Source organism: Bactrocera tryoni, chromosome 2, assembly GCF_016617805.1.
Source record: "Bactrocera tryoni isolate S06 chromosome 2, CSIRO_BtryS06_freeze2, whole genome shotgun sequence".
Taxonomy (NCBI): Eukaryota; Metazoa; Arthropoda; class Insecta; order Diptera; family Tephritidae; genus Bactrocera; species Bactrocera tryoni.
Window position 1 is genome coordinate 80,844,169 of NC_052500.1, and position 20,169 is coordinate 80,864,337.

Below are 20,169 nucleotides of genomic sequence, written 5' to 3' on the forward strand. Positions count from 1 at the left end.
GAAGCTAACAATTTCTTGCCTACAGCACTTGTGAAGATCAGAAAAGTAAGATTTTTGATAAGCCACTCAGTTGTGTATATTTTTTTTCACAAAAAACCGCAATTTCGCCAAAAATATGCACTTTGACTTGTCCTTCGATCTATTCTCCTTTCATATTTTTTTTTTTATTGTTTCACATTCAGCGCATCCCCAAAGTTGAATTCCGTACATCCAAATGGGATTGTAGGCTATGATTTTATTAGATATTGTTAAAGCTGATTTCTTCCCGATTAACAATTTTTTTTGTTGTATTTTTGTTTTAGTTCTCCAACTCTTTTTGTATATGCTCCTCCTCTTCAATTTTGCGTCCAGCGTCATACCAAGATATTTCGCCAGGACTATGGGATTACATCATTCCCAATGAAGTTTGTGTGGATAGACTTCAACTCGTTTAAAGTAATGTAACATTTCAGTGCCCATTCAAAAATCTGAACGATTGAAGATTTCATTCTCTTCGACGACTCGGGGCCTCATGTGCGCTTTTGCCAAGTTTTGTACCATAATTATTTCAGATATCTACCATGACAATGGGAAGAATCTGAGATTTAAGCTAGCGTTAATTACACAGGTCAACACGATTTTTGGGTCTGACATCTACATGTTAAATTTTAGTTTCTCCTATGACAAAAATAAGGAAAATCATTTTTTTTCCGGTTAAAGTTTGCTTTCGTAGAAATTAGAGCAAGTTTTCGATTTTTAAGCAGAAATGACTGATTTTTATATTTTTTCTACAATTTCACTATAGATTATAATTAGAAAACTTTTTTTTAGATACAAGAGTCGTTTTTATTCAAGATGTGTGATAAGTAATATATATAAATGTAAAATAACAAGAAATTACTGTCTAAAAGTGCATATTTTTTGTATTTATTTTATGCTCATATGAGCCCTCTCGTATTAAACCCCAAATATACTTATCGATGTAGATCAGCCAAAAGCAAACTTAAAGAACTAAAGATTAATATTTAAGTGTTTTTCAAGAACAAGAATCAGAATCAAAGCATGAGAACAGAAACCAAAAAAAAAAAAATTTTTTTTTGTTGTCCGGTGTTATCGTCGTAAGTTTTGCTAATGCTTTTGGCGTTAGATTTTTTAGTACATCTGCAGTCACCAAGTCGGAGCCAAGAGACTGTTTTGGCTTACGTCTAGTTTTAATGATATTTTTCATACAAAATTATTTAAATTTTTTTTTGGGTTTTGGTTTTGTTATGCACAGAAACTTCTTCCTCACCTCCAATCAAATTTTTTCGGAGGTCTTCTTCAAGGGTATCAAAAATTTATCAAAATGAAGCACTAATTATTAAAGAGCATTAAATTCCGTAAATTTATAGTATTTATGTATATTTACTTTCCTTTTTGCAGATTTACACCGACTGGGCCAACTATTATCTCGAGCGTGCCAAATCCAAAAAGAAAGTCACCGATTTGTCAGCAGACTGTCGCGATGGTCTGCTACTCGCGGAAGTCATTGAAGCGGTGACGTCGTTTAAAGTGCCCGATTTGGTGAAAAAGCCGAAAAATCAGCAACAAATGGTGAGTTTAAATTGAAATATGTAATTTATTTTTCCTAAAAATATGTATAGTTTATGGCTATCACTTATTTTTAAAGCTAAAATTGTTTCAGAAAATAAAATCCTTTTTCTTCAAAGCAAATTTATACCTATGTATATGAAAAAGGTATTGCTTCCAAGAGAGCCTATAAAAATATATTTTGTTCTTAAAAATATTTCTTGCCATCACTTATACAAAACTATCAATTCTGAACTCAATTGTAAATTTAAGATTTCAAATATCAATATCAATTTCTCAACTAACCAATCACGTCATACAAAATCACTCAATTACCTCCTAAAGTTATAAAAATCATAATTTATTAATTAATTGCATACATGAAAAGCTGCTATTCCGCTAACTTACTAATTATGCAGCAATATTTTCAATGTAATCTGAGTGCAATAACATTTAAAAAATACACACAAATAAAGCTCGCATAAGCGCACAACACACCTTAAGGCTTTAAGCGCAAATGTCTAAAACTTTAGCAGCCACGACCACAAAATGCGCAGGTAAACTCGTGTGTGGAAGTGCACTTTTCCCTCAAGAGTGCTTGTCACACCTCCAACAACAAACACATTACACTCGTCTGACTCATCCATGGCAAAGGCTGATATCACCGCGCACACATGCATACACATAAATGTTTCCTTCTATATCTCTTTGTATGTGTGGAGTGTGTTTAAAATAGAAGCAACTGCCGCGTAATAGAAAACTCGTTAATTGTTTTTCGCACATACAAAAGTCGCGGCACAAAACGTGAAAATATTTCATTTTCCCCATATTTTTCAACCACCGTTAGATAGCGTTTTGTTGCCAGAAGCACTAGTTTGCGGTACAGTGAACAAAAATCATTGACTGCTGTCGTATACCCAAGAAAGGTTCGGTTTGCACGAAAAATATCGTTATATTGTATTTTCGAAATGCTATTTTTTATAAGAAATGTACATAAATTCATTAAAATTTCTGTTTTCTTTAAAAATTTAGAAAATTTTGGCTTAGCGCCTAAGAGTATACCTGAAGCAAAAAGTACCGTGATATGTTATCTTTTATAGGAAATTGATATAAACTTACTAGAAATTATGTTTTTCTCAAAAAATGTAAATACATTTGGTTTAGCACCTGAAAGTATATCTAAAGCAAAAAATTATCGTGAAATATAATATTTTAAAGGAAGTTGAGTTAAATTTACTGAAAACTCTTTTTTCCCCAAAAATATAAAAAAAAAATTGGTTTAGCGCCCAAAGGTAAACCTAAAGCAATGATACAGTGATATATTATTTTTAATAGAAAATTGACATACATTTACTAAAAAATCATTTTTTTTCAATAATTATAAAAAATTTTTTTTTAGCGCCTAAAAGTATACATAAAGCATATGTGTGTACATAATAAAAATATCTATTTCAATATACTCCTGAAAATCCACTCTATATCCGTGCAGGGTATATCTCCTTTCCAATTTTCGGCGACAGACACATTCAGCACTTGACTTTATTCTTCACGCACACATCCATATTCACGCAAACACTAACTGCATTTACTGCCATCATTCACGTTGAAACACACACATGTCTCCGTATGTGGATTTGCCTTTTTCCACGTCTAGCTTCGCGCAGTAACGCAATGCGACGTGTTGAAAAGCCACGACAACCAGCTTGACGGGTGATGCCACATATCCTTCGGTGACGCGGTTGGAAGAGTGTCAGCAGCGCAGTTGAGGGAAATCGTATTAATGACAAACTGTTTTCCAGCAAATGAATGAATGAAGGTAGAAACATACAAACGAAAAAATTAAATTAAAGTAGAAACTAAAATAAATAAATGACGTAAATAAGAGGAAAGAATAAATGCAACGTCCGAATTAAATAATTATAAGCTTAAAGAGCTGTCTGTTTGACAGTTAAAATTAAAGTAAATTTTATGAGAAATATTGAATATGATATGAGAATTCTTGAATAGTGGATAATATGTCTTGATAATGAAACTCATATGATTTAGAAAATATCATTACATAGTATGACATGAAGTGATGTGATGATATGATTCAATTGCTATGGCTTGAACTAGCATGATACAGTACGAAATAAAAAAAATAAGTTCATGTGATATCAAAAAGTTCAAGTCATGTGACTGTGACTTTGCATATAAAACTGAGAACACTCATGCCCTACAAAAAAATGAGTTTATGTGATGAAACATCATATGTCATCTGAATGTAACCTGCTTATTATCAACCTTAGATAACTTGCTATGACTAATATATATTGAACTAGTTGAGGGAGGCGTGTGATCATGTGATTTAAAGTCTAGTGACTAGTTCAAATTTAAATAAGGGGTTGAGTTAGACAATAGATCGTTGATAAGATAATTTTAAGTCATGTGATATTATATGAAATGATGAAAAGTCATATGACTTTCTGAAAAAGTTATTACGAATTTACCAGCATCATTTGATTTCGTTTGATTTTGACAAAGTTATTATGAATACATATGTATGTATATTGAAGTGATGTGATCAGTCAGCTTGTTCCGTAAAATCATATGAATTAATGGAACATCATGTGATGTATAATTATATGATGTTAAAGGGGCATCATGTGATGTATAATTATATGATGTTAAAGGGGCGTCATGTGATGTGTAATCATACAACACCATTTGATATACGATCATATGATCTTAAGGAAACATCATGGGATATATAACCATTGACTTCCCATCGTTCGTAGTTATTTAAGATACGCAATGTGCAGTATTGTTATATGTATGACCTTATGGTGTGTCGTGAAATTGGACTGGTTCTTTAGCTTATTAGTGTATCATATATGAGTTTGAAACTAGGGATTCAAGCCATGTCGGCATCATATCTTGTGTTGTGATACGACATTAAATCAAAGGTATTTTAAGAAGAATATATAATTCTCTTCCAAAACTAAAAGCTCTAGCTTTGAACACACATCTTACCTACCAACCAACTGTCCATAACACACTTGGTCTAATATATAACTCAGCACACACCTTTCAGCACACAGCACAAACCTGTCACGTAGTGGTTCCCTAGGCAGCGTATCTGTCGCCCATTTGCCTATTGAAGTTCAAAGACACGTAAAATGAATCAAAATCCTCTTACAACTTTTCTAGCTTTGCTTAGTTACCACTTCGCTGTAGCGCAAAATGCAAATATAAATAAAATAAAACGCGCACACATGCACATAACGCATCCCTAACGTACTGCGTATACGGCACAAACTTTTGCTTAAATCAACATTTGAATAGCGCAAGGAAAAATGCTAGCGCGTAACAGGCCAGTAGCGGCACAGCGATTGAAAAAAGCGCTTGAAAACTGGAAAAATTTACACGAACGGCTGGCTGGCTGGCAGACTTGACTTTGAGCACTTTTACATTTCGCTGATTTTTCACTACATGCGCGCGCGTTGCAAGCGACGGTGCGCGGGGAGGTACGCTTTTTTGCGCTTCACTCCACTCAACTCAGTTCAACTTCGCTTTGCTTTGTTCCACTTGGCGTGCATTTGCTGAAACCACTCATTAGAAAAAGTGTTGGCTGCGGCGCATACAAAATTTGTTTTATTTCCTATTTTCCCGCTTTCCGCCGCGCGCATACTTTGCGCTGACTGTTTCCTTTTGTTTTTCCTTTTTCTTTTGCGCTTTTTGTCAACTTCTGTGCAAGTTTTGTTTCAAAACTTTATTAAAAACTTGCCATGTTTGCATTAGCTGTGCCGAGCACTCAAGAGGAAAAGGTGGCTAGAGAGAAAAAAAACAAACTAACGATAGAGCAATTCGAAAGAGTTAGAGTAAGCAGCTAGTGTAGTCCTACTTGGTGAGGTGGCTCAAGGTGTAAGTATTCGGCCGTATTTGCTTTAAAAGTTTTATTATTATTGTATTGAATTTATTTAAATGTGTTAGCTGTTAGTTTGAGTGACGTTGGCTGTCAAGTGAGTAAAGGAGATAGTGCGAGAGCTAAGTGCGCAGTGAGTGGAAAAGTTTGTCAACATTGACCATGAAGTAATGAGCTTTAAATTGGTTGGGTTGTAAGAAATTTAAGTGAAAGAAAGTTTCCATTTTTTTCATAAATGTACTACTGATAATTTTGAGCAATTATTTTTCAATATTTCAACTCTATGAGACTCACACCAGTAGAAATATCAGTTTTAAGAGGGGAGAAAATTAAGAAAACGAATATAGCGAAAAACAAACGATGAAAAACTAATAACAAATTCAAAAAAAGTATTATTTTTTAAGTATTTTTTTTTTAGGTTTTTTTTAGAAACATCTTATTTAATAAGGAAATAAAAAGAATGTATACTTATAGAATATAATGCGGACGGGTAGGTGCTACACCATTGGCTTGCTTGGACAGCAAGAAGCTTTTAGACTAAGATCGATCGTAAGAGATCCTGTAAACTTTTTGCCCTCAATTAGGCTAGCCTTTGCCTATTTGTTGGAGTTCTAACAGGTTATTGCTCTATCGGTTATCTAACAGGTTACCGTTCACTTTCCAAAATTCATCTTACCGTTTGCCAGCAGCAGAATCTGTATGGAAGAAGGAGAGGGGGAAGCATCACAATATTTTTCTTCTTGATTGTCCTGCGTTTGCGAGATCAAAGCTTAAAAACTTGGAAGCTCAATTTTCAGATATTCCAACGATTTGGTGAGAATATAAATTAAACGCCTGAGAAAAGTAATTGTCACAAGGCCATTTTCCAATCTACTATATAAGATCAGATATAGGAGTTCTGTTTTTGGTTTCACAAAGAATTGCTATTTTAGGTCAATTGCGATCTCTATATCAGCGCTCTAGCCTAACTTTACCTAGGTAAGCTATGCAATGTTGACTAACCTATAGAATATAAAATAATTCTTTAATAATCCGCGAGTCTATGGATTATTGGATTCTCTTGATTATGTAGCCAGTTTACTGAAGGACTTCTCATAAAAAGTGTTTGGCAAGATTTTTCTGCATAAAATTGTCTGAAATTCGGGTAATGATAGAAGCATTAGTCAAAATAGTTGTGTATCAAAATGTAGTAGCTTCCCTAAAAAAAATGTTTTTTTGTAAAAAAAAAAATACATTTGAGAGCGACTTAAAAAATCTGAGTTAAATATTATAGAAAATTTTATTTCTTCAATAATTACAAATACACCGTAAAATTTTCAATCGTTCGGTTAAGCCCTCTCTGAAATAAGCATCTCGAGAAAAACGCATTTAAGATTTTGGGTGCCGTATCGATTGCTTGTAATACGCTTCTACCTCCGATACCATTTGCCAAAAAACTTCAAATTTTGAGAGAATACTCTCAAATATATTTAAATTCGATGTACAAATAGGTCCAAAAATAAAATTTTGAAATTCATAAGTGAATATAACCCTTTCATCTGAAAATTTCAAATTCTTCAGACAACGCAAAAAGCGCAACCACATTTGCACCCAAATTGAGCTCAAGTTCATTGTCGAAATGCAAAATCGCATTATGAGTAACACATACAAATGGAAACTAAAACAAAAAATAAACTAAAAGCAATAACTTCATACCCACCCCGCGCCGGAGCAGTACGCCACACTGCACTGCGTCTGCAGCAAGTCTATGAAATAAAAATTTATTTCAACTTTTGTCGAGTTGACGCTTTGCATAAGCAATGAGAAACGCCGCATGCCAACTCGCAACACTTGCAAACTGCTGGCGAGCAACCAGCGGGAGCTTTGCGGCGCCTAAAAGCGCGCTGTGTGTGCGAACACAATGCAACGCCCAGAAAGTGCGGCATGTCGTATAATAAACGTGAAGAGAAAATTTGAAAAACGAACGTGACATGAGTGGAAAGCAAAAAATGCTTACTAGAAATATATATGTATGTGTGTGTGCGCTGAAAAATCATGCATTCGCAAAAAATGAAAAAGGAAATAGAAAGAAATGTAAAAGTAAAAAATAAAAAAAATAAAAGTGGCAGCTTGAAATTTGGCAAATTAGTTAAGCAGCAACTACACGGCGCTCAATTTAAGTATTCTTCTTCGCTGCCGCAGCTTCTTGCAGCTCAAAGCACAACATTTATTCTGCACGTAGGCCACTCAAATGTAAATGTGTCTCGGTCTGCGTTGAGTGGGCGTGACAGTGTACGTGTGTGACATGTTGCTGAAATTGAGTTAGGCGAGTTAATTTTTACTGAGCGACAGCTAATTTTATGCTGCGTATGCGTTGTTGGCACAAAAGACTTTCAACTCGATTGGCGGTAATTTCGAGTTTTTTTTTTAATAATTTTATTTTTCTTGACGAAATAATTACTGCAAATTTCGTAACAATATTTGAAGATATTTGCTGGAGTTACTATGAATATCGCTATCATTCAAATTGCCATCTTCTACTTGCTTTTTTAACAATAACAAGTAATTTCAAGATAGATAATCGAATCATATATACAATGTGAGACCACGGAAACTTGAGTGATGACTCTTAATTTAGGTTAAAAGATCGATCCTAAGACAAAAACCCAAAGGTTGAATAACTGAGAACGCCAGTCTATTGTGATACTTTAATAGTCCTAAGTGTTGATCTAAAGACTTTCAAAAATCGACAAAGCGCATTGGGCCTGCCATTGTATTGTTGAGGAGGCTAAAATGTAATGACGGAGCTCGATTCCAAGTGATTGAGAACGAGCTACATTGTCCTCGAGTCTAGAACAGCCGAGATCTCGCACAAGTTGATGACTTGTTCAGCACCACAACGCAGGAAGACAATGAAGCTTGTTCCCAGTCCCTTGAAATCGAGCTCATCGACTTTACAGTTTGAAGTGATTCCGCTTTGGGGAGGCTCTCATAAGAATTTGATAATGAAGAAGTTTGATTCTATCGATAATGAGGACTCTTCGCTAACTTGAGTGAATGTTCACCTCCTTGAAAGTGGCAGCACTTCGCAGCAATACATCTACTGTTTTCTTAATGGCAGACAATTCGGATCATAAAATGCTGAAAATTTGTTTGACGGAGTGTTCCTTACAGAAAACTCTCTTTCTAATATTCCCTCTAAGCTTCGAAATATCCGTCCAGCATTGTAGCTATGCAAGCAGAGAGAAAACCACCAGGAGTATACTTCGCGACGAATGGTCTAAGTAGTTAAGGGTTGTAGTCAAAGAAGTAAAAAGTTTCAGAATTTTCCTGTTCGGACTCTTTCATAAACCAAGCGACCTTCGTAGCAATACACCTGCTAGTTACCCCTAATATCATCAGAATTAAGAGCAAATTGTTATAGATCCGTACTTAAACAATATTTTGTTATAATTTGCTTCTAGCCTCTAAAATCTTGTTTGTATGGAATTTAATAGACGTATGACCTTCTAGTCATATGATTTTCCGTAAATTGACTAATATGACTACCATTTACATATCTATGTGCATAATCTTAAAATATCAACGATTAAGAGTATAAAACATCATTTCTTCAGGAGCCATCACGTGACTTAACATCATATGATTTCATAAATGAAAGCGATATAAATTAATAATTTTTGTATTCATAATTTTCGAAATCTTGTGGTGACATAATTTTATATCATATGATAAAACATCTGTGATGTATAGTCACGTAACTTATTATATAAATTAAAAAATATATATATATAAAATATTGTCAACAATAATAAAAAAAATATCATCAAAAAAATAAAATATCATGTGATAAGATATCATGTCATATGATTTCATATATGAAATTGATATGAGTTTATCAATAATCCCTTTTATATTCATCATATAAGCTTAATAATAATTCCTTTTGTATTCGTAAAATTACTAAATCTTATGGTGACATATTTTTATATCATATGATGCCACATCATGTGACTTATTATATAAAAAAAATATATATAAAAAACATCATCACCTGAGACTATAGAATAACATCTGATGAGACATCATGTGATTTAATATACAATTATTTCATATCTGACAACATTTTATATCATATTATCAGATATTATGTGATTTATGGTCACTTATAAATAAATATAAAATACGGCCCAAATTTTCAAAAAACGTTGCACTTCCATCTGAACTGTGAAAAAAAAATATTAAGATTGAAATGATTTTCAGTCATGTGATGTGATATATGTAGTATCGGTTTAAATGCATAGCACACGAATTTCGCAAAGAAAACTGTTCACCCCATAATTTACCTGCAGCCATGAGCTACGGCAATTTCTGCAATTGCTACTTTGCTGCAAAGTGCATTCGAAATAATGGTCAGCTTAGCAGCAAATGTACGCCCAATATGCCTTCCTACCAGCTTCAAAGCATTTTTGCATTTCCCACAACAATTTTCCTGCCTTCAATGAAAATATATAAATTCTACTACAATTTTGCCTTCATTCATGTGCTTTGAAAATATTTTTCTACAAGTCACATAAACCATATCACTCCTGCTGTATCCCTGTGCCATGGACGTGCCAACTTTAAATCCTCTAATCGGCTTGGCACGATGCCTACAATTAATTTTCACACCTATAAATTCTGCCGTAAACTTTTCTCATAAACGGCACAATCCCTTGACTCACGCGCTCGCTTACACACGCCCAGCCGAGCACACCAGCTGTGCGGCGTACGATTTTAGCACCAATAAATTCTAAATTAACCTGCGCGCAAGTGAAACTTCAACTTGACTTTGGTCATTAAAAACTCAACGAGACATACATATATACGTATTCACTTTGTGGTCCCCATTTATACAAGCCTTGCCTGATGAGGCTCCCTCATTCACCCACTTAGGGACGCTATGCTCTGTGCCATTTTGCGTAGCCAAGCAATTGTAAATCGCAGCTCATTTGTAGACATTTTCTGCATAACGGCAACTGCTGTGCAACGACCCAGACTGCAATGTCGCCAAAACGGTCGAGGTCGCGGTAGTCGCGGAGTCGAACTCTTGCAACTTTTGCGCCAATCAATTGCGCCAACTCGCCGTAATGCGAGCGCAACACTACAACCGCTTATGCACACATACAAAAGTAGCATGAAAATGTTGTATTTAAGTGATGCATTTTCCCTTTTTATCACACCACCCTAATATCTATCACTAAATCAAGTCCAACGTCTTCAGACGTCGTGCCCCATAATTTAGCGTTGAACTGTCGCCGAATGCAATTCAAATAAGCAGTCCTGTGGTTCACACAGCGCCTCCTGGGGGAGTCGCTCGATTTGCATAAATTACGCGACATTACAAAGGTGATTACTCTTCAGTGCGCCGCGCTGGAAATTATGCTCAATGCGCACGAAGAATGAGTTCACTCAATTCAATTGAGTTAAGTTGGCTGGCTGGCTTGTTGCTTGCCTTTTCGTTGGTGCGCTGGAGCAGTGTTGCATTCTGCAGTGAACTGCAGCTAATGTAAGCAATTTAGAAACTGATTTGTGTTAATTGAAGAAATATAGCTCTTGGTGTTGAAAATAGAAACTTTTAAATATGAATTTTTAAACAAATAATTTAAAAATTTAGCTTATCGCATAAATATCCAGTATTTTAATACCAAAGCTAAAATATGATTCAGAGAATATTAAAGTTTCTGCGAAAATCAGTGATTATGAAAATATACTCTACACTCCCAAAAACATTTCAGGGATGTTCCGCGCCTATAGGTTGATGTACCACTCTGAGAAACAACTCCAACTACAGATTTTGGATTTTGCCACGTTTAAGATTTGACGACAAAAGAATCCGAATAAGAACCATAGTCAACACTCTATACTATTCATGCGCATTTCCAAAAAATACTTATATCTTATTTCATTAAGATTTTTGGGGGAACTTTCCCTTAATCAGTGATTTAAGCCTTCACATGTTTCTAGTAAAAACGTATTTGAGAATTTGTAGCAAACATTCACCCTGCTTGAAAGTTTATTCGTCTACTGAGAAAGCTTTCCCACGAGCTTTCGCATATTTAATAGCTCAATCTTTCGAGTTCATTTAATAAAAATATATCAAATTTGTAGTAAACATCATTTCATGTACCCAACTTTAAATATTATAGTTAAAGATTTTGTGGGAGCTTGCACTTATTCAATAACTTAAAAAATTAAGTGTTTCTTGTAAAAATGTATCTTCAAAACTTTTAGTAAATATCATTTCGTAAGTACTACTATTCGCATATTATTAAAGCTTTTGCGCAAGCTTTCACATATTACACAACTGAAGCTTTCATGTGCTTTTAGTAAAAATGTTTTTTTGAAAATTTGTAGCACACATCATTTTATTTACACTATTTAAAATAATGTATTGTTAAAGCTTTTGAAAGCCTTCACTTATTTAGCAACTTAAACTTTGAAGTGTTTCTAATGAAAATATATTTTGGAAATATGTTACCACTAAAAGTGTATTTACATTTACTTTAATTAATATACGGATATTGTTAAAGCTTTTGCGTGCTGCTGGTAAAAATTTGTTTTGAAAATGAACCCACATCATTTTATAAGCTATATTTTCAAGAATATTCCCAATTTTTAAAAACTTGTGTAAGAACTTTCACTTATAGTATTAAATCATATAAATTTTAATGCTCTTTTAGATAAATTTATTTTGAAAATTGTTAGCAAATATAATTGCATATTCCCAATATAAAATACTGTTCTGATCTTATAAAAGCTTTTGAAGGCGCTTTCACTTTTTAAAGATAGTTGAAGCTTTCATGTGCTTTCACTAAAAATTTGTTTCGGAAGTCTGTACCAAATTTCATTTATATTTTAAATAGTCCATCAAAGCCTAAATTGTTCTTATTCAAATATTGAGCAATTTTCTCTACAAAAAACCTTGCACTCCAGCAACTCGCTGCCTTTGACATAAGTACTCCATGAATTGGTATTAAATTGCATTTAGCTACATCTGCGCCTTGTCAAAGAGGTTTCCCGAAATTCCATGAATATTGAAATTCGTTGCTCTTAATTTGATTTGTGCTGCGCTGTTACAGAAGTGTAACTATGACATGTTGCATATGCAAAGTGTCAATGTGAATAGAAATATTGGTATATACGAGTATATGCCAACAAATATCCATATGTACATGGGAACACATACATTGGTATATAAAAGATATAAACGGAACATAACAAATTTTTGGTAATTCCTTGCATGAGTGTGCATAAAAGTTAGTTAGCGTTTGCTTTGGAATCAAGGAAACGCAGGAATATGAAGCACAAGCACCAATTAATAGCGTGTTTAAAAGTTTGTATGTATATTGCTATTATCAAGCATTTGTCGTTGATTTTCTTACAAATAAATTTCAGTTATGAGAATATCGAAGATTTACATTAAAAGGAAGCTCTGACAATACAGTTGTATCATACATAAATAACTTCAATAAAATTTTCGGCTCAAAATTGAATCTTATTTAATTTTTGCTAAAATGAATGTGCAACCATGTTGGAAGCGAAATCAATTTCACTCAAATACTCGTATGAATATCAAATTCTAAATATAATATCACAAAAAATATATATTTCTAGAACATTTTGTAAGTCATATTCTCTACTACCACACATACATACAAGCAAAAGCTCATCAACAAATTTTATTTACTAAAAATCCCTTTAACGATTTCAGTTATTACAAAATTTGGAAAAAATACTTCCGTAAAATATCATCTAATCTAGAGAACTTGTATTGCGACTTATGATTCTGTATGTTCTCTGTTGTTCTCCTTGGCACTAATACATGGTTGTTCATATTTTTAATCGCTTTTTTAATTTATTTCTTTTTTCGGTTCCCATATAAACAAAAAAGAACTTCATCTTTGAACTCAAAACTGCTATAAAAATAATTATTCCTTGCCGTCTTTCGGTTCTTATTTCAGGCTGGTGGGTGGTTTAGATGCAGCCCATAAACATTTACGTTTCGATTTCTAAGTTTACGTGTGCAGCGCTTTACACATGTTCGTGCTATTAATTACTATACCGAGGCGGTGCGCTCTAAATTAGATTGCGTTTACGCTTGTAATGAAATAAACAAACTCTTTCAGACACTAGTTGCTCGTAACATAATATAATTCTGGAAGAAATGTGGAAAAAATAACATAAAACGTCCATAACTGTAAATATATGTATGTATGTCCATATATAATACATTTGTACTTCTCTCAATCATTCTTACCTCAAGAATATGAATTTTTAATACAAAAGTTTTGACGTCCTCAGAAACTGACCTGAATAGTTCTAATGTTAATCTTGGCAACCTGCAACCATTAAGCCTAGAGTGAATAGAGTTAATAAATTTAATCTAAAAAAAAGTTTACCGATTTTGTTCAAATAATACAAAATTTTCTTTTCCTCAATTCAAAGCCTGTATGATGACTGTAGAATATATAACAGTCCTGAAAAACTAGGGAAATAATAGAAATGGACTCTTTTGGTTATAATTGGAATTTTTTAATGAAAACATTTTTGTTTAAAAATTTTTTAAAATTGCAAAAGTCATTACCAGGTTTTACTTGGACTTATGATACTTAAAACTCTTACAACATTGACCATAAAGACCAACATAAATCGATACTTAATCCTACCACATATTTGTTGAGGCGCCTAATAGCAGCTTCAGTTTGTCCCTTTATTTGCGCAGATATGACTGCCGAAATTTTTCAACCTCAGAATCATAAATGCTGGATAATGACGGGAACCGTGGCTGAATGTTATCACCCCAACTTCTTTCATAGAATGTTCACTCTTTTTGTCCAACAAATTTTAGCCACACCGCATGAATGCCTATTGAAAAATTTCCAGTCAGAACTTCTTCGATTGCGGCAAGATGAACTTGGCTATGGGTAAGTCTTTCAGTAGATCTCCTGCGATTTACTCTAGGACAATAAGATTTCGTAGTCGCACAGAATCTTGTCGTCGATTAACGCCTGTTAGGCACAGACGAGGTCCATAGGTACACTGCTATATAAAACGTGATCCATTTCAAAGTTCACTACTCTTTTAAAGACAAAAAAAAAAAAAAAGAAATTGCAAATTGAACGGGGAATGCTTATTATCATTCGAAGGGACATTATTTGGCATTTATTTTTTGAAGATTACCTCTTTTAAATGTTGGCCGTTCAATTTAAATTTCGACGACTCGTTCGAGCAATTCGGCTGTTAATTGGCGCATGACATGCGTAATGTTATGTTCCAATACCTGAGTCAAAGTGGGATTGCCCGCTTAGACTTTAGACTTTACATATCCCCGCAAGAAAAAGTCTAACGTTCTCAATCGACCGGCCCAAAACGTGAAACTATCAGCTCACCAAAGTGCTCTCTCAATAAATCCATTGATTGATATGATGTATGGGAAATGTCGCCATCTAGGTGAAACCAAGTATCATCGGGATCACGAGCTTCTATTTCAGGCATTAAATAGTCGATTATCATATCGCGATATGTTCTCACCGGCATCATTTTTGAAGAAATATAGACTGATAATTCCACCGGCCCACAAACCACACTAAACCGTTGTTTTTCTAAATGAAATGGCAGCTCTTGAATATCTTCAGGTTGCTCTTCGTCCCAAACGCTTCAATTTTGCTTGTTTACATGCCGATTACCTACAAATAACCCTCATCGTTGAACAAAATGTGGCTTGGAAACGTCAGATCTTCTTGGAACTTTTCAAGAGTCCATAGATGCTCTTGAGAAAGTCGAGCGGCATAAGTCCTAGCACCATCTGTATTTTGTACGATTACAATTTTAAATCTCGACGTTAAATGCGTCAAGTCGTTTCATACGTCAGTCCAGCGAACGGCACCGAATCGGCTCTCCATGGCCTTCGTGTACACTCTCAGCTGCGGCTGCTATATATTCTTCACTGCGTGCCACAGAGGTCCATTCGGTCGAATATTATCCAATAATGAATGCTGAGCCTAATTATGGGGTATGCTGTTGGGAATAGTACTACTAAGCGTAGAACGAACCAAACTTCTTCTTCTTCTTAATTGGCGCAGACACCGCTTACGCGATTATAGCCAAGTTAACACCAGCGCGCCAAACAATACTGAACAAAAATAAGATGAGAGCTTTACACGACTCACGCGTTATCTGTCAAAAACATGGCTGTTGAAATATTTACCTCTACTTGGATCACGCGTTAATATTTAATAAGATGGCTTAGTGTAAGTTCAAGTTAAAAATGGGAGAACACGAAATATTTTAAATAGTTTCCTTTTTTTTTACAAATTTAGGATTAATATTATTTTCAATAAACAAAAAAATATTCAAATTGTTAATTATCGATCGTATCTGAATGGGTTCACTTAGCAGTACCATAGAAATGTACCTGAAGCCAGATAAGCCCCCTGTATCCTAAACAGGTTTATTAAACTAGTAATTTTCTGACAAATCAAACCTTTTCGAAGTAAGATATAAAGATGCGATTTAGAGACTAGACCAAATGGTATTAGAAAAGCTCTTCCATATTTCCACTAAATGGAACACACTAAAGGAAAAAACTACTGCTTCATAGTTTTCTGCAACAAAAGACAATGAATACACTGTTTTTATAGAAGTCTGTAATTACACAGATCAACTTGGGTTTAATGGGAAGTTTTCGAACTCATCAACAGATGAAATAAAAATAAAACAATTTGGAAATAAACTACTACTTACTTCAAAAAATCTAAAAACAAGGTGTCAAACCCAAAACTCAAGGAGTGACAGTTTTTCCCACTTCAATGCCTACACATTGTTCTGCAACCTTTTCCACCTCAGCTTATTTTCAACTCACATTTGCACGCTTGCTTTAGCTTAATGCTGATTTCGCGATAAATACCTAGTTAAAAAAGTGTTTAGTCTGATCAATGAGAAAAAATACGCGCATACAAACATCACGACTCGCCATAACCCAAATGAATGCAAATTAGATAACAATAATACAGAAAACTATAACAAACATAAAGAGCAAAAGAAAAGCAACTGCAACATTCAATGGAAATGGAAAATGCAAGCCACGACATTTTACCATACATAGTCCAGCTTAGCCTTCTACAATTGCATTGTTGCTTTATGTGACCACAATTGGCAATTGCAACCGAAATAAATTCGTAGAAACATACATATCTGGGTTACAAGTCGCTGGTGATCCTCGTTCGGCGCGATCGTAATCTTATCTTAACGCTCCATCTCTGTACGATTGGCAAATTTTCATGGCGCGCGACGGCGCTGAGCTTCCTTGAGCTTTGTGCGGCTAATTTTTGATGTCGCTTTAGCCATTTCGATCACTCGCCGTAGATGACAAATGTTTGCTTTTGCTGCGGCTATGCGTAATGGGTATTAACCCTGGAGTGATAAGTGCGGAAAATGGAGCAGATTTATGTTCTATGGCAAAATGAAATGACTGTTTACTTTATCGTATTGTCACGAAAATAATCTTTATTGTAATTACCAATCATTATCGTAAGTCAATACTCGTCGAATTTGTCCCATAGTAATATGTAGGTAAGCATTACTTTTGTATTACCAATTCCGATGAATAGAGCCAACATCTGTAATCATTACCATTAGCATTCCAATTGTCCAACTATCAATTCAGTTTTATTGTTAGAAAAGTCGTTCCGCTAAGAAAAGGTTTATTTTATAACAATATAATAAGTAGTAATTATAATGATTACTTCCATTACTTTAGAAGATTATATAGTTATATGGCTATCATTTAACTTCCAATTAGTTCAGTAGTGATATGGAGTCAAGTAATCGTGTTAATAATATCATTACCCAGAAACACAACCAATTTCAGTAATCATTACTTTCGCATTAGCATTACTTTTTAATTTTTTATTAAGTATCAATTATTTTGTGTTGAAAGAAAAAGTATTTCCATTTTCAATTCGTGGTCAGTTATCATTACTTTTGCATGAGCATTATTATTTCATTTTTCTTAATTATCAGTTTTTTTGTATTGAAATAAAAAGTATTTCCATTTCAAATTCATGATTATAACAGGGTTAATAGTAATGATTACTTTCGTTTTTCTAGAAGATTACTACATTCATTATCATTAGCATTATCATGTTTTATTTTAAGTGTTGGTGGCACAATATTTAATTAATTTGTGTTTTTATTGTATCACTTCTTTCAATAATGACACCATTACTATAATTACTTTTAGCAGTATTTCTCTCCTACTTCGAATATTATCGAATATTATATAGTGTTTTTGTAATTGTCTGTTCATAACTAGCAAAACTAAAACATTTTTTTGCTAATGATTATAATTATAATCACAATAATCATTGAAGTATTTCATTGCCATTACATTTTTTTTAAATATGAAAATATTAAGTAAAACGAATAAATTAAGTATAGTTAAATCAATTTTTGAGGAAATTAGTTAATCATTACTATAATCAATTCCCAAGCACATACCTGAAATATATAAATAATGATTAGTGTAGTTAACTTTATAAACTTGTTTCTTCGTCATTCTTGCTCATCAAATTATATTTACATTTTCCATTATCATCTTCACTACCGAAAGCAGTATCAATTTATAAAATATCATAACCAATTATTATTAGACAATGTAATTACTAGTTACTATTGTCATTACAACAACATTTATAATGTATTTATTTAAAAAATATCGTAATTGTTAATCTTATCTCTGTTAATTCCATTTTTGATTTGTATTTATTCCTGTAATCAACATTACTTTACTAATATCTGAACCAATCTCAAATATTTTTTCCACAAATTATGAAATAATGAAATATCAACCGCCTGCAATAAGGATTACTGTGCATTCACTCTAGAAATATAACCGCGCTCTCCAAACAATGATCATCTTAACAAGTCGAAAATGTCAAAGAACTCGCCAACGTCTTCCATCAACTCAACTGACAGCTTCGATCAGCGATCAGTTCAACAAGCGCGGAGGCACCTCACTCGCCTATTGTTGTGATATGCAACGTAAATTCTTAATTTTGAACTATTTTTTATTTTTTCCATTTTTTCCATACAGTATTTGTTTTCGTTGCGCGAGTATGATGACTTATTGAGAATTCCATTTAAATTTTGTTTACTCATTGAACTGCGTGTAGGCCGTACACTTCTCTATATAGTATACATGAGTTTCTGGTTCAGTTGGGTTCAGTGTGTTGCTGATCAGCGACAAACATCTGGCGCACGCCCAAGTAAATATATACAAAACAGACATTCCCAGCTAAAGACTCATATGCTTATGACTCTAGATTTCCCATATTTATGTGTGTGTGTGTGTGTATGATCACACTGTCTGGTAGACGCAATTCACTGTCTGGCGTACAAATTAATCCTTTGTTGACTTATTTAAGAAAATTGTTTCAATTTTCTAATGACTGAAAGGTTAAATGAGTGCTGACAGATTGTGTTGCACATGTTTGCGGTGAAAGTTATGTGGGAAAAATATTAGAAGGAATCACAAAAATGTCTAATTATATATTAAATTGCGTAATTATCAATCATGCGCATTGAAGCTGCCAACAATTTGCAGTAAAGTCTTGTTTTAAAACCGTTTTGGACCAGTCTAAGCACCTTCAACTCTTTTCGCAACATGCTGCTGCAACCTGCTGACTATCAACATGTTGCTAGCAACACATACGTTTATCCACAACTTATTTTCATTCACAAACAATTGTGGAATCTATTCGACTGTTCTCCCACATGTATTGACACACAATATATATTCTTGTTGTTGCTTTCCCATTTCTTTCAGGTTATTGTGCCACCATTATGGCCTTTAGCGCCCTTGCTGCGCGCCACAGTTCAGCACATGTGGCCCGTGGTGTTTGTTTACATTCCGCCATTCGTAAAAGAAAAACAAAATAATCGATCAGCGCGGATCCCCTGCTGAAGTCATTAACGGCACCTTTGTGCAGCAGTCCGGCAGTCGATGGTGTTGACATAAGCGTAGAAAGAGGAAATAATCCTTATTCTTACCAACCACAAAACCACAAATTTCCCAAAGACAGCACTTTTGCATAGTTGAAGTGTGGTACTGACACAATAATTCCAAAACACTTTGCCGGTTAATCGTTTTGAAGAGTTAATTCAAGAATTCGCTATAGTCGGTGTTTCTGAGTTTGCTGGAGGGTGGCTTTTTTGATAGATATCAGACCAAATATCATCATAGTTATGCGTGAGGATTTCACATAAGAAAATTCTTCTGTTTATGAAACCTGCCCTATCAGAAACCTAAAGGAAAGTTCCCTATGCTTGATGAAGACTTTCATCATCACTGCCATATTAAAGAATTATACATTATATTTGGAGTAAGAGATCACCCAAGAAACTTTTTCTGTTTATGAAACCTGCCCTATCATAAACCTATTGTTGGTCAAGACTTCCAGAACGTTACTAGGAATGAAAATTCTGACGATGAGAAAACTCATGGTCGCTGCCAGATCACAATTGAAAAAGTTTTCAATCATTCTGTACTGATATACCCAGTTTTTATATGACAGCTGCATAGGATTCCTAAGAATTCGGTGTTAAGGTGATTTAAAAGTAAGAATGAGAATACCATCGGAACTCAAGCTGACGATTAATTTCCGATGGTATTCTCATCTTAGAAGTAAGGATGAAAA

General features: G+C 34.0%; 1 protein-coding gene across 3 annotated transcripts in view; it reads left to right on the top strand.

The window, feature by feature from the left end:
- Positions 1-20,169, top strand: part of LOC120767342 (protein sickie) — a 460,987-nt gene that overhangs the window by 149,546 nt on the left and 291,272 nt on the right. For all 3 annotated transcript variants that reach the window (XM_040093298.1, XM_040093300.1, XM_040093297.1), the window contains one exon: positions 1,402-1,572. In XM_040093298.1, the coding sequence (XP_039949232.1) occupies positions 1,402-1,572 (171 nt within the window). The remainder of the gene's footprint in view (positions 1-1,401; positions 1,573-20,169) is intronic.